Below are 14,666 nucleotides of genomic sequence, written 5' to 3' on the forward strand. Positions count from 1 at the left end.
GAAAACAATTGCAGAAGGTCATCCCTTCTCACACAGACAGATGGTGTAAAAGAACAGAGCAGTCAGTCTTGTTTCCTGTCCACCTCTGGACCATCAGGCAGATTTGTTTCCAGCGGGCAGAGAGGGTTGATGTGGTGTCCCTCTCAGGTGCATTGATGGAATCTACTCAGACATACCCACAAGCAAGCAACGTGTGGTACTCTTCACATGCACCTTCTAAGATTGGACCAGGACATTTCTGTTTGAACTCTGCATCATGTATGGCCTGGTACTGCCAGCACATAATGCTAGTTCAGCATTGGTATCCGTGATCAGAGAGGATGTGGTCTGATTAGCATGAGGCACGCTTACGGGAATTAGGTCCCATGCACCTGCTCACTAGCGATGATAGGTTGAGGCTACTTCCAAAGGGAGCTTCAGTAAACCGGGAGTTCCTGCCCATTAAAGAAGTCCTTTCCTCAAGCGGGTTGTAGAGTACAATCTGCCGTAGCATCCCCTACTGCTGATTTAAGCACACATTGTCTTTCAAGAGCTTTGTAAAGTCATCAACAAAAGAGTCACCTTAACTTTTTACAAGAGATCACATCCATCTCTGTTTATCTCAGTGGAGCATGGCACGGTGGATTGATTATATATTTTATCTAATAAGTAATACATAAAATTGGATGTACATCAATGAAGAGGTGACGAAAAATACAAGTGACCGTCAGTGCTGAAAAAATGTCATTGTTTTGCACTGTTATCTATATGTTATCAACTTCCTAGTGATATGAAGCAAATTTGACGACTCTCACCGTGATTTAATTCCGCTATTTTCATTCACATATGATATTAGTCGTTCTGCAGTGTTTAATGCTAAACCCTAACACATTCAAAAATATACTTCTGCTCATCCACTGATTCATTCCAACAGAAACTCATTCAGAGATCACAGAACCCAACAAAGGCATAACAAATACACCAATCAAGCAGCCAGATTCAACAGAGAGTAACAAGATAATATTTATGAGAGTATATAAATAATTTATTAACATTAGATAAACAAAAGAGTTTCATCTTGAATATATCACTGCTGTATTAAAGCAGATATGTCCTTACATGATGTTTCTGGTCACTGCCATAAGGTGCATGTTGCTAAAAGAAAAACAAGGAAACTCTTACTTCTTAAGAAACCTTGGCCTAGATGTACTGGGGGAGGTGCCGGTACTCACATAGTGCTGCGTGATTTTGTGCTCCACTTGCAGGCTTTTATAATTGTAAGTAACTAGACACGTTGCTTTACGTGGCTTTGCACCATAATAGCGCCAGGGCAAAAACACATCAGTAAATGCCCAAACTCGCTGCTGCTTTAAAACCTCTTCTTCACTCCCCTTCAAATTAACCTCTTCTTTGCAGTCTAAAGCAGATCATCCTCCAGCCTGCCTGCCTTTCTTTATAGTTTTGTTTGCCACTTCTCCCAACGTTTTGTTTCAAGAATATTTTCATTGGAGATAAATCTGTTTCCAACAGAAAAACAGCGCATTACTCAAAAAACACTTGCAAAGAAAAAAAGTACCCCAACTCAGAAGCCAGTCCCAGAATTGGGTAATGAATCTAAGTATTTTTCACAGCACCAAAATATTTTTCTTTATTTCAAAGGATCATTTCTGTCACTATCAGTATTTGTATGACCTCATTCATCTTCATGCCTCCATGATATGACCCAAGAACTGACTGCTCCACTACGTAACTTTCCCAGCCATAGCTATAACAACACATAACATTATTTGATCATTTGATTTCAGTGTGAAGCTTGTAGACAAGCGTCACTAACATGCTTCATGTCAATACTTTGTTTATTCCTGCTTCCAGTATTGATAACAACCTCATTTTAGATCTTGATCATTATTAACACATTTTAAATTCATCATCATCACACCTATCACGTTTTGTCACGTCTGTTGTATGTCACTCAAAGGACATGTATGTTATTATCATTTTTTGTAAATAGCAACGCATCAAGCATCGCAAGAAATCCTCAAAACTGAAAAGTTTATTTCCACTGAGAAGCCTTCTGCAACTCCAGGTAATGAGGTTTCCATCAGCAAGTTATTACATCAACACATGCACATTTGTATTCTAGTACTCAGCTCTTAAAATGCTTTAGGAAACCCCATCTGTGCAGAACAAGTAATGGGAGCTTCATGATACATGTCACTCCTTTTGAATTTGCAAGCAATGAGCCTCTTGGGTTGTTAGTCAGTGGGTGGGTGGTGTTGCAACAGGGGTGGTAGAAAGGATTGAGAAATTAGAAGGACCAGAATTAGGCAGAAGAGATAACAATAATGAGGCAGGGACTAGGGTACACGAAGGAAGGGACAAAGGAGATCATGAGCAAGATGGAGGGACCCAGAGACACGGTACAAGTAAGACATCAGTATGTATGGTAGACACACAAAGAATGCTATAGAAGCTGAGCAATGACTGACTGAAGAGTGGAGTAAAAGGAGAAAGGAAAATACTCAAAGCTGTCACTGGAAAGTGTATAGAATAGAACTCTGAGCAAAGAAGCGGATTGGATAGAAGAGTCAGTGGGATTTAAAAATGACCGTGGAGATAGCAAAGAGGCGAAGGCGTGACACGGTTCATGTGTTTCTTTCCCAGAAAAAGCGGATAGTTTTTGGAGGATCTTCAGTGCAGATGGTGTTTTAGAGGGGAGGGGGAGGCTTGAATGTGGTGTCAGAATGAATTTGATGACCGTAACAAGTATAATGTCGAACATTAGCCCATTTTTATAACATAAAAGCACAATAATCTTCATGAACTCTACTGATTATTTAAAGGGGTTCTCTTTCAATTTCTTTGTAAGTTCTCCTGTGTGCACATATTTTTACAGTGGGGTCATGGTCTCTTCCCACATGAATTAATTCTGAAGTACTTCAATAGTTACAAGGAATCTCTTTAATAAGATGACTTTTCCTTTTCTGTTTTGGAGAATCTCCATTCATTTCCACGGACAGGCACAGCTTGATGCTGTGACTAATATCATGGAAATTATTACCTTATCAAACACAATTTCAAATCCAGTAATTTACTGATTTACAGCAATTGCTGTTTAGCACAGCCCAGTGTAACTTACATAAGTGAGAGATGTATCTTGATATATGACATACGCATGTCATATGTAAATATAAGCTGGTTAAAGTGCTTTAGAGCAAGAAAGAATGAAGAACTGAAATTCTGACAGCGGCATGCAGAATAAAAGTCACAGGGCTTATTGGATGCAAAGAGCCATGAGAAGAATGAAGAAGGCAGTAAACAGGGCATGTATAAATTGGCACAGGAGACAGAATGCAGGATGAGGTGGAAGAAGAGAATAAAGGACGGGTGACATGCACATTACAGTGGTGGCAGCAAATCTCAGAAAGGGCTCACCTTTACTGTTTTCCTCTAACAGAAAAACATTCAATGACCACGGAACCTCTGAAGGACGTACCATTTATCACAACCAAACAATCAGCGACAACAGAGGGTAAAACATTAGATTTATTTCATTTGATAACTAATTTTCTAGCACTATTTATTCAATAGAGTATCATTCTAAACTATAACTCTATCACCAAGTCTAATGTAGTCATATTGACCAAGTAGATGGTGTAAAATGCACCAATTGACAAAGATAATTATTTTTCTTTTTTAGAAAGCAAAATGCATCAAAAAGTTCTCTTCATTCTTCTCGAATTACGGTTTTCTTTCTGGTGTCCATTAAAAGGAAAACCATTCAACCCAACTAGCATTTTTACAACTTTTAATCTAGCATGCACATGAAGTCTTCATTGATGAAAATATTCATAAGTTCACTCTTTTCTTAACAGAAAAAAAACTAAATATCCAAGAAAAAGCAACAGTTAAAACAACTACCTCCCCTAAGTGGCCAGACTTAAAACTAGATACTGAATCTCTGATTTTCCTTATCCAATATTTTTTTAATAGTCCAAAATATTGTCTGCCACCATAAGTACTTCTCTAACTTATTTCATACTCAAAGGGTTTACTTCTCACTACTGCTTCGTAGATTCAATTCTATGTATGTGGATGGTATGTGTTAAAAGCACACCTAGCCAAAAAGACAGTGGAGTGCTATACATGATCTAAGCAAGCATACAGTGAACCTGTGACATAAGAGGTCACTGGCTATTGAATTGTTACTGCACTGTAAATTAAAATGCTTTACTAATAAAAGATCCCTGGTGGTAATAGTTTGATTTGATATAATTGTGTATGCATCTATTGGCATAGTTTTGGGTGTGGATATAAAACCCATCTGTAGTATTTTATCTAATGACCAATATTAACATTTTGTAAATTCCTCATCATTGCGCTGCCAAAGCTTACATGTTCGCATTAACATTATAGATTATTTTTCTTAACACACATTATATTGTTGTATTTATTTTTCAAATCGCCCAAAATCAAATAACCATAGGAATCTTCTAAACCAAATACATTTTTTGACTGAGTAGTGACACAATAGTATGCAGTGAACTAACTTTCAAAGTCTTAAGTAGTTATGTGAAATAACATCAAGCAGATTCCTTGATTTATTTATGGAAAGGAGATCCATTCTCTGTTTTCTCCAGCATGGTAGGTGTCATCTACATTGATGTCAGAAAGTGAGTAGTTGCTGTATCTTGAACAGTGTATGAAGAATAGTCCTGGAAGAGTTCAATTGCACTGCCCAATTATCTATTTGCATTTGTTTACCTAGGGATTCTAAGCAAAGCTGTAATAAGTTCAGACTCAGTGCATTTTGGTAACCCTCTCCGCATATGATGTTAGGACTTTTCATGTAGCTTACATGTAAAACCATCAGGTGGTTATTAATTAATTCCTCCTATTTGTACCAAGCTATTGTTTATGGCTTTCAGATCATATATAGTGCACAAATATCATACCAAACTCCTGCTCATTAAAACATTTCTTCCAGCAGAATCACATGCAATCCCCACTGAATCCCAAATGGAGGCAACCTATACTTCAGCTGAGCAGCAAGCGTCGACACAGGGTAAAAAGCTAACATTAGATCAATAATTTCCTAAACTCTTTTAAGCATTATACTATTATCTGTCTGTCTACCATTGTGAGCTTACTGGCTTTCACCATAATGTACATCTTGCTAAAAATAGGGAAACTCAAGAGGTCTGGGGGAACCATAGTACAGATCATTTCTTCCGCTCTTCTTCGAATCAAAACTCTTCTTTTTTTGTATAAATGTGTTTTTATTAATTTTTCCAATTTTACCTTACACCAGTACACTTCAGGTAGTATTATTACCATACATTCGTGATTCGATGCCAGTATTTCACCTATAACAGTTTGTAACTGAAGCGCATCCAGATTAGACATCAATACATCATAAACGTGACTGGTATTATCTCTTATTACAAATTTGCCAGCCTGATGGATGGAGAATAAGACTGTTTGCAACACAACATTAATATAACCAAAGGAAACTTGAATCAAACTCTTCATTTTCCAGACTAATGAGATATCATCACTGAACTTGTCGGACTTTCTTCACAGCTTTCATTCAAACATTGTTTCCTCCTACTTTTTGAACAGACTGCCTTCATTCTTTAACAATTTTGCCAACAGAAAGACATGAAGTGAGCCATGAAATAACAACAATGAATATGGTTACCTCCACTGAGCAGCTGGACACAAAATTGGGTAAAGAATCCAAATGTTTCCACCACCAATACATTGTTCTTCATTTCATAAGATCATTTTCTGCCACCACTATTTCTTCCATAACCTCATTTTCATTCATTAATGTGATTTGACTACCCCTCTAGAGAGTAAAGTTTAGAGGTAGCACCATTTCTCAATTAAATAGTGTCTGCTCTTATTTGCCTAGTCTTAGAGTGTGGAGCATTTAGGGACATCAGACTAAGAGTAGCCAAGTATTTTTTCTTTCGATGCCTTTATTCATTTGCTGATACTACAGTCCTGTTCTACATTAAATCGGGATCCTCATTAACACCTTGCAATTTCAGCATCATTGCATATTCACCGCTTTCGTGAGGCATTTATATTGTACATTGGCAGGGAGGTTATTCTATTTGCTCTCATGTTATGTTTGTGGAGATACCAAGCAACATTGGGCTAATCAATTTAATGTAATTTTACTATTACTTAAAACACACTTTATTAGCCCTTTTCTAGAGAATGGAGCATAAACCACAATTAAGCTATTGCTTATTTCTTCTTTTTTGTACCAGCCCTAATTTGATACATTTCTGATATTATTCAACACATACATCTCACAACAAAAAACTTGGTCATTTACTCAATTATTTTCATCAGAAACCCGTACTTTCCCCTTAGAGCACCAAATACCCATAAAATGTATCTCAGACAGGCAGCGAGAGTTGACCCAAGGTAAGAGAAAATAGGCAAAAGAAATAATCATTTAATTTGATGAATAATTTCATTACATCAGTTCAAGAATAGGAAACGGTGTCTGTTTCTGAACATTTCGCTATTTTCTCCTTGTACTCCTACCGTGTTGAGCTTACTAGCTGCGACTGGAATGTGTTTCTTGCTAAATATGTTAAAACTTTTTCTTTTTTGAGGACTACTCACAACAAAACATCTTTTTCCCATTCTTCTTTCAATTAAATGCTTCAGTATTGATTCTGATGAATGGTCATCACAGTCTCGTCCGACATGACTCGCGGGGGGCCGAGGCGGTCGCAAGGCCAGGGGGTGGGGGTCATTAAAAGAAAAAAAATTCAACGTACCCTCATCTCCGGTCCCGCGTCGCGCCTCCTCTCTCTGCGCCTTACAGGAAGCAGGCAGCCTGCCTCTCCTCCCCAAAGCCAATCACAACGCTGCAATGGCAGCTTTGAGATTGGCTAGGACGCCAACCCCACATGCGTCTATGGGGAGGCCATTTTCTCTATGTAGGCTGCATGCAGCCTACATAGAGAAAATGCAGAGTGTGCATGACTGGTTTGGTCGGCCCTGGGGCCGACCAAACAGTCAGCACCCACAACAGTGGGCACGCCACTCCTCCCCTGCATGGAGCAGGAACGCCCACTCGCCCGCCCCAACCAAACCCTGCCTTCTGCTTTCTCCCAGCATGAGAAGCAGGAACATAAAATGGTATTTAAAATACCATTTTATGTTTCTGCTTCTCGTACTACAAGAAAGCCGTGGGGTGACACTCCGCCGCCCATGTGGAGGAGCCTCTCCTGGGTCATCATGCAAATTCTCTGACTTCATTTACATCTTTCCTTCACTTATTGTTTCCACCATTTTTAAAATAATAATTTGTTAACTGTTTGACCCACAGAACAACATGAAGTGAGCCAAGGAACTGCAAAAGTGAAAACTAGTAAATCCAGTGAGGAGCCAGAACAATTGGCTAACAAATCTAAGACGTTCTTCAACCAGTACATTATTCTTCAGTCCTAAAGGTCAATTTATGGTTTCAGTGGCATTGCAGGGTAAAAAAAGATCTTGAGTCTACACCAGGTAATTGGTGGTTTACAGGATCTCCACAATGCCAGTGTGACACAAGATGGGCCATGCATCAAAAACACACTATAAGTGTCTTGATATGCCAGCACCCATGAAAGCTTTATTCTTTCAGCAAATCGGTATGCTCTTCAGTGTGGACATTTAGTCACAGGAGGCTCATGGTTCGCTTTGAGCATGTACCCATCAAGAAATTCTGTGATTTTGTTTTAACAAGTTTGTATTTATTTTTAGATAGTTTAGACAGCATTACAACCATTACAGTATAATAATTAAATTAACAGCAGTGTTTATGTTACAAACGAGTCTATATATCACAGACAATAGCGGGTGTTACAACAGGAGACATTGGGTCAGCTTAACATAATCACCAAAGATTGCTTGAATCAAGCGCAACTGGCAGGTCATAACAGTTTCAATCTGTGGCGATCGCTGCACATATAAGATACAATCAGTTCGGCACTGGTTGATAACATCCATGGGATCATACTCTAATCTTGTACTGGGCAAAAACACATGGTCCCCCCCAGCATAACAATAGTTTCAGGTAATGTGTATAGGCCAATACTCAGTTAGGCAAATTATGAGTTGAGGAACAATAATGGGGGGGAGGTGGTAAGAAAGGGAATACTAGGCGACGTTTGCAACTTGGACTAGTGTGCGTTGAGTGGCCACAGTCCCCCATCCAGATGTTCTTCAAAGAGCACCTGTAACTTGTGCAGGAGGGGGTCCCACGCAAGCGCAATGGGGACTTTGCTCAAGTCTCTAACCTCCTCTCTATGGAGTGCCACTGATTCGGCCTCCCCCATTTTAGACTGGCTTTAAACCAATAGGGTCAATTGGGGAGGTGGGCATTTTCCCCTTCATGGCACTAACTCTCCTAGCTACAAATAAGGCTGGATCTATAAATTGGTTGACGGCTACTCCAGCCTTTTTATGCCTAAATAGCTCCAGCTAACCTGACTCCATAAAGCATAAGTCCTCCCTCCCTGTGACTGTGTCAGAGCATCCAGGACCGCCTTCCAAAGTAATTGCGTGTCAGGGCAAGTCTAGAACATGTGCGCCATGTCACCATCCTGGAAGCCACATCTAGGGCAAGTTGATACACTGCCCTATATTCTATGCAAGCGCGCAGGTGTAAGGTAAGCTGTATGTAAGATGGTATGATGTGCATACTGATAGGCCCTATAACTAAAACTTCACAGTTGGGCCACTAGTTGGTCATGTCGTTCCCTGGTGGCTCACAGGAGTCCTACGGTATTCCATTTCCAAGGTACTCAAGGACAGCTCTAGTGCTGTTACTTCTCTGTACAGGTCCGCCCACATTTCCACCACAGCATTAATGCAGTGCCCATGGAGTAAAACGTTAAGTCCCTCTATTCTATGGGTCTGCATTTTGCTGTGACCCAGTTCTCCTCCATATACCGGGCCAGCACTTTCAATGTTGTGTCCTGCGACACACTGTTCTCTGACATTGCTGGCTGAAAACGCCAGGTGGGGATAGGCGGGCGGGGGGTTCCCCAGTCGAAGTGCAATTGCAGTGGGTTATGATTGGAAAAAGTCTGACCAAGGTATTCTCCGGTTGTTAGGTGAATGGCTGGGTGACAGAGAATACGGTCTAGTCTAACATGTAAATCATGCAGCGGGGAGCAGTAGGAGTATTCCATCACAACCGGTTGTAATGTACGCCAGCTGCCTAAAGGGACCAGGGTGTGAGCCACTGCATGAGCCCGGCCGCATATGTCACTACACAGGAATTCGGTAGTCAGAGTGTGAGCGGTTGAGAATGGAACCAAGTACGCTGTTAAAGTCTCCACCAATGAGCCATGGGATATGCTCCCACATCGTGCGGATAACTGTGAGGAAGGCTAGAAAGGCTTGTTGCACTACAAACTGCCCATATATGCTGTCCAACAGGAACAGGCGGCGATCAAGCTGGCCTTCCACAGATACATATCTCTCAGGGTCTATTTTTTTAGCAAGGCATTTGAAAGGAACAGCTGGCTTATCCAGACTAACTCCCCCCGGGCAAAACCAGAATATGCAGTGCTGTAACGTTGTCCCCGCCATCTCTTTGGCAATCGGACATCTTTACCCCTGCTACATGGTTTTCCTATAAGAATGCAATTTGAGTGTTGCACCGTCATATATATTGTTGGGCCAAGTGTCGTTTTCGCGCTGTCCCCATTTCACGGACATTCCACGTGAGTATTTGTAAGTTAGTCATGGTGTATTAGGGATGTGGGGTATGTACACTACTGCACGCCGATGAGTAATGTGTTGTATGCCAGTGTGTGCCAGCGGCCCTATGATGAAGCATGACACTATCTAGTGGGTGAGGGCAATTTTAATAACCCTATGGGTTTTCCAGTAGGTTCTCCCTCCCAACATATATACATTTTGTTCTTGACACTCTGAATACCTTATTAGGGTTGTTGGAATTTTTCCATTTGTTCATAGTCCTTTCCGTTTGGTGAGTTCTATAATGTGTTGTATGACCTGCAATACAAGAATAACATAATCTCCAACTCCCCTCCCAGGTTAAATGCAAACTTGTCTGTTACCCAAACAGTGTACAAGTAGTCCCATTATGTGGGAACTCCATTAGCGGAGCCTCATAAAGGTCCCCCGCTAAAAAATAAATTGTCTATTAAGGGGGGGGGGTGTGACATGAACCAAAACAAAGTCACCAAGTGTGGAGGAGAATAGGTTAGAGGATGTTAGGCAAACCCACTCTTCCAGGCTTGCCCGGCCCATTTTATACAACTTGGAGAGAAGGTTGGAAAGTATGCCACTGACATTGTAAAGTTGGGCGAGGGTCAGGTAGGTGTTAGTACTTCATCAGTGGAAAAGGTTCAAGCCAGTAAATCTACAGTTTTTGTGGTGGCGCTTGGTAGGACAATTGAAGAATTGCTGTTCAGCGAGGCGAAGGTGCCAGAGTCAGACTTTGAGTCATCTGTGAGTTGCCGAGGAGGGGCGAGCGGCAATCCGAGGCCAAGTGCGATGTAGCTGAAAGCATGCGTTGTTGCTGGTCACACATCTGTGCCGGGGAGGGAGCCCCCTCCGTATGTAGCACCACACCATCCCGGGCCCGCCAACTTCCCATTCGCCTCTTCCTCTCTGTGCCAGGTTGTTGTGTTAGGGTCGTCAGGGTGGATGACTCATAGCAGCACTGTTCTACCCAGTCCCAGGCGTTTAAAGGTTCAGTGAAAAAATAGCTGGTCTGATTAACTATTACTGTAAACTTTCCTGTGTACAACAGGGAGTAGGTGAGGCCCACTTGCCTCAGGCATTTCTTGACACCCAGAACGGATGCCCTTTGGTGCTGTACCATCAATGTGTAATGTGGGAAGAGGAAAAAAATGTGGATTTTCATATTGTAGGGGATATGCAGTGCGGGTCGCTCTCAGGATGGTTTCTGTGTCCCTGAAGATCAGCAGGCAAATCACCACTAGATTTGGGGACAATCCCAGAGGTGGCTTCATGCCAGGACCCTGTGCGCCCCCTCCACCTGGTAGTGGGGAGAAAGGGTCATCGGCTACTACCTCAGCAAGCCATTGTACAAAGAAGACCACCAAGTCATGGCCCTCTGCCCCCTCAGTGAAATCCAACAACCCGGAGGTTGTTGCAGCGGGACGTCCCTCTGAGTCTTCTGTTCTGTTTTCCAATTCTCTCACCCTGGTTGCCAAGGAGCGGACCTGGCCCTCAAGGCCCTTGACCATAGGGTGCATTTCATCAAGTGCGCACTCTCTCTAGGTGACTCATCCCAACAGCTTCTTTTGGTACTCCTGAAGTAAGTTCACCTCAATCACCACAGTGTCTCCTCTGGTGCGCAGGTCCTGGCGTGTTTCGGCTATGGCCGCTAGGATTTGATCAAACCTTTTGTTTCAGGAGGAGGTCATCTCCTCCGTGCCCCCGCAACTTTGTGGAGCGTGCCACCTGGCGACCCAATAAATGGGTTCCCCATGTTTTTCTCTCATAAGTTGGGTGCTTCAGCAGTTATGGGTAATCCAGGCAATAGTGAGGGGAAAGGAAGGCCAACAGAACCGGTCCCTACACAAAGGGTACTGGGGACCCCTAGGTTGCTCTCAAAGGCAACTGAAGAACATAGAACCAAGGTGGGATTGCTGCTCCAGTATGGCACACACCTGCAAAGTGTAGCCCATGGGTTACCCAATACAATTCAGGAAGTGGATGTCCGTTTGTCCTATTCTAGGATCATTGTACTGCCGGTATTTTGATCAGCATATACCAGCATTCTCCAGGGTAGCGACCCACCATACCTCTTATCTGTACAAAGGGAAGTGGATGGGAGAGGGGCAAGAGCAGTCAACAGCTGGAGTTGTGCAATGGGGAGCACAGTGGGCTCTATACTGGTAAACGGCTATGCCTCCAGCAGTGTTGGGCCACGCTGATCTAGCGGCAATGGTGTGTGGCTGGAGGGGCACAGTTGGTGGATTCGCCTCACCTCTGTGGAGATTTTGTGATGGGTAGAGGGGCACAAGTGGTCCAATCTCCTCCCACCATTCTATGATGAGGTACACAAGGCACAACACACCCAGGCCAATGTAGGTCACAGCCGTCCAAACCCCCTCATCTGCCATCCCCCCACAGTAGTGGATCCCGTTGTTAACCAAGCCCAAGTACAGGAGTTTAGACCAATACCATCTAGAAGGCAGCAATCACACACAAGGGGGGATTCCATGCAGCTATATGAGTGGGGTGAGAGGGCCTGGTCACAGGCCGGAATCGTTCCATGTGCCATTCCCCCAGCCCACAGCCACCAGTACTCACGGCCACTGCTTAGTTCTAGGGCAATCTGGGGATTCAGCGCTAGCAGCCAGAACAATGCAAACCCGGCCAGCACGGTCTGTGGACCCAGTGAAGCGGGAACAGGGTGCCAGTCATCTCCCCCTCGCCTCCAGTTCCAACCCCGGGCCACAAAGCACACAGTACTGATCCCGTCAGTGGCTCAGTCTCCGGTCACCCTGGGCCTCCACAGTCCACAGCCGAGTGAGGACAGTGGTTTGTCTGCCACCATTCAACAGAGAGGACGGTAGGGCCATGTAGGATGAGTCTGTTTCAGCTCCCGGGATGCAAAGGAGCTCCGTCTAGGCACCTAGGCCCTCCAGATGAGGTCACACATCTGGTGCTCAATGGGGGTTCCCCTGTGCTCAAGGATAAAGCAGTGGGTCATGGCAGTTCTCAGAGCTGCTAAAATGATGCCTGGGGCTCCCAGGCACACCTCACCCCTAATATCCTGTGATGGAGGCTACACAACACCAGAAAGTGAATAGATGGCACCAGATCGTGGGTCGGAGCACGGAGCACCTTCAGTTAGCGTCTGCCATCTTACTGCGGTCAGCCACGCCACATCAAGAAATTCTGATACTCCCAACCATTCACATTAGCCACAAAGATTCCTCATCTCTTGTCTGAATATGAAAATCTTCATTTACCTCCCAAAAGCCATAGATATGTTTAGCATAATGTGCAGTTGATGTGTCTAGATGTTTTTTTGAGAGAATGAGGAAATATGCATGTACCCACCACTGCTGGAAAGCGTTCACCTGCTTTGTCTGGCTATCTACATCTAATCATGTTTGAGATTATCCTAAGCAAATTTCAATGCTACTTATTTTTTATTACAACTAGTTTATTCTAGATGTAGCACGTTCTTAAAAATACATCATCTCTATTCTAAATAAAATGTTCTGTTATGTTAAGAATTTTTTAAAGCACGCGATTGCCATAAGGTGCCTCAGCGCTGACTGAAAGGCAAGCTAGGTGCTGTTTACATGTTAAATAGCCAGGTCTTTATCTCCTTCCTAAAAGATGTTAGTGAGGGAATTGCTCTGAGATGAGGTGGGAGGCTGTTCCAAAGTTTGGATCGTGTTGAGAACTCTACCTCTGCCACCCCATTGCATCTTTTTAAATTTAGGGACGGCTAGGAGATAGGCATTAGCTGATCTAAGTTCTCGAATAGACTTATATCGCTTAAAAGCTGATCTGAGGAAGCGCGGCCCTGAGTCATGCATTCCTTTGATTAGAAATGTTTGCAACTTCATATATTATAGTTTCATACCAATTCTTTCAAACATACATTGTCACTAATAGTTGCCAAATAAATAGCCTACTAAGAGATTCTGTCTGCCCCCTGTATGTGATATGTACGTGGTGATGGAGTACTGCACTTTCATAAGCTTTAGGAATGTACATACCGCTGGCATCCTTCCCAAAACAACCAAACATTAATAGAAGAGCTTGAATCCATTTTTACAAATTGACCATATGCAGGGTATATAACAATAAAGTGCAAATTATCCTCATATATATATATTGGGAGCAATGACACTAGCTATACTATGATTTGCCACATCTTGCAAAAAAGTATCTCAAAGGCAAACAATCCAAATGAGCAAACTATAAACAATCCTCTCCTACTAATGTACATATATTTTTTACAGTTTTCAAATTATTATTACCTGCCATAGCAAGTACTTCCATACCTTCATGCCCCACTAATGCTTCTGAGATTCCACTGCTGTACTAGCTATAGGGGTCTGCTAGCAGTACTCGTACCACTGGGTAATACATATGTCTACCACTAGTTGCCTCGTCCCTTATTATGTGCAGTTTCAGAATACGTGACATCAACTTTATTTCTGCAAATCCCTTAATTATGTATTTCTTGCTTCCGGTACTGATAACACGCTTCTACTGTGCCACTGTTACTCTATCACTGCTTTGAAGTTGGCATTATTATTGTATACTGTACAAGGGCAGGTGTATTAATATTAACCCGTGATCAGGGAAAGGCAGCTGCTGTCAGATGGGCTGAAGACACAATAGAGATGGACAGACGTCAAATCAAATCAAATCAAATTTATAAAGCGCATGGCTGCACTAGCATCTGTTCTTATTTCTTTCCTCTTTGACAGAGTTGGTGGTGCATCCACCTTCACTCCATCTTCAAGTTTAAAGTGAAATTACTCAAACAATGGAGATATCCCATTACAGCTTATGGTACGGAGAGAATCACAATAGAAACTCTTAATTTTCAACCCGTGCTGCAAATAAGAACATATTTACAGGTTTTCACCCTTCTAATCCAACTCTTTCATTCAGAAGTGTCGGAATATCTT

The 14,666-nt window shown here is 42.6% G+C and overlaps 1 protein-coding gene across 1 annotated transcript in view; it reads left to right on the forward strand.

The window, feature by feature from the left end:
* Positions 1 to 14,666, forward strand: part of ABI3BP (ABI family member 3 binding protein) — a 1,978,933-nt gene that overhangs the window by 1,235,832 nt on the left and 728,435 nt on the right. The window contains exons 46-49 of the mRNA XM_085622401.1: positions 1,991 to 2,065; positions 3,437 to 3,511; positions 4,970 to 5,044; positions 5,635 to 5,709. Of these exons, the coding sequence (XP_085478527.1) occupies positions 1,991 to 2,065; positions 3,437 to 3,511; positions 4,970 to 5,044; positions 5,635 to 5,709 (300 nt within the window). The remainder of the gene's footprint in view (positions 1 to 1,990; positions 2,066 to 3,436; positions 3,512 to 4,969; positions 5,045 to 5,634; positions 5,710 to 14,666) is intronic.

The sequence above is a fragment of the Triturus cristatus genome, chromosome 8, assembly GCF_964204655.1.
Source record: "Triturus cristatus chromosome 8, aTriCri1.1, whole genome shotgun sequence".
Lineage (NCBI taxonomy): Eukaryota > Metazoa > Chordata > Amphibia > Caudata > Salamandridae > Triturus > Triturus cristatus.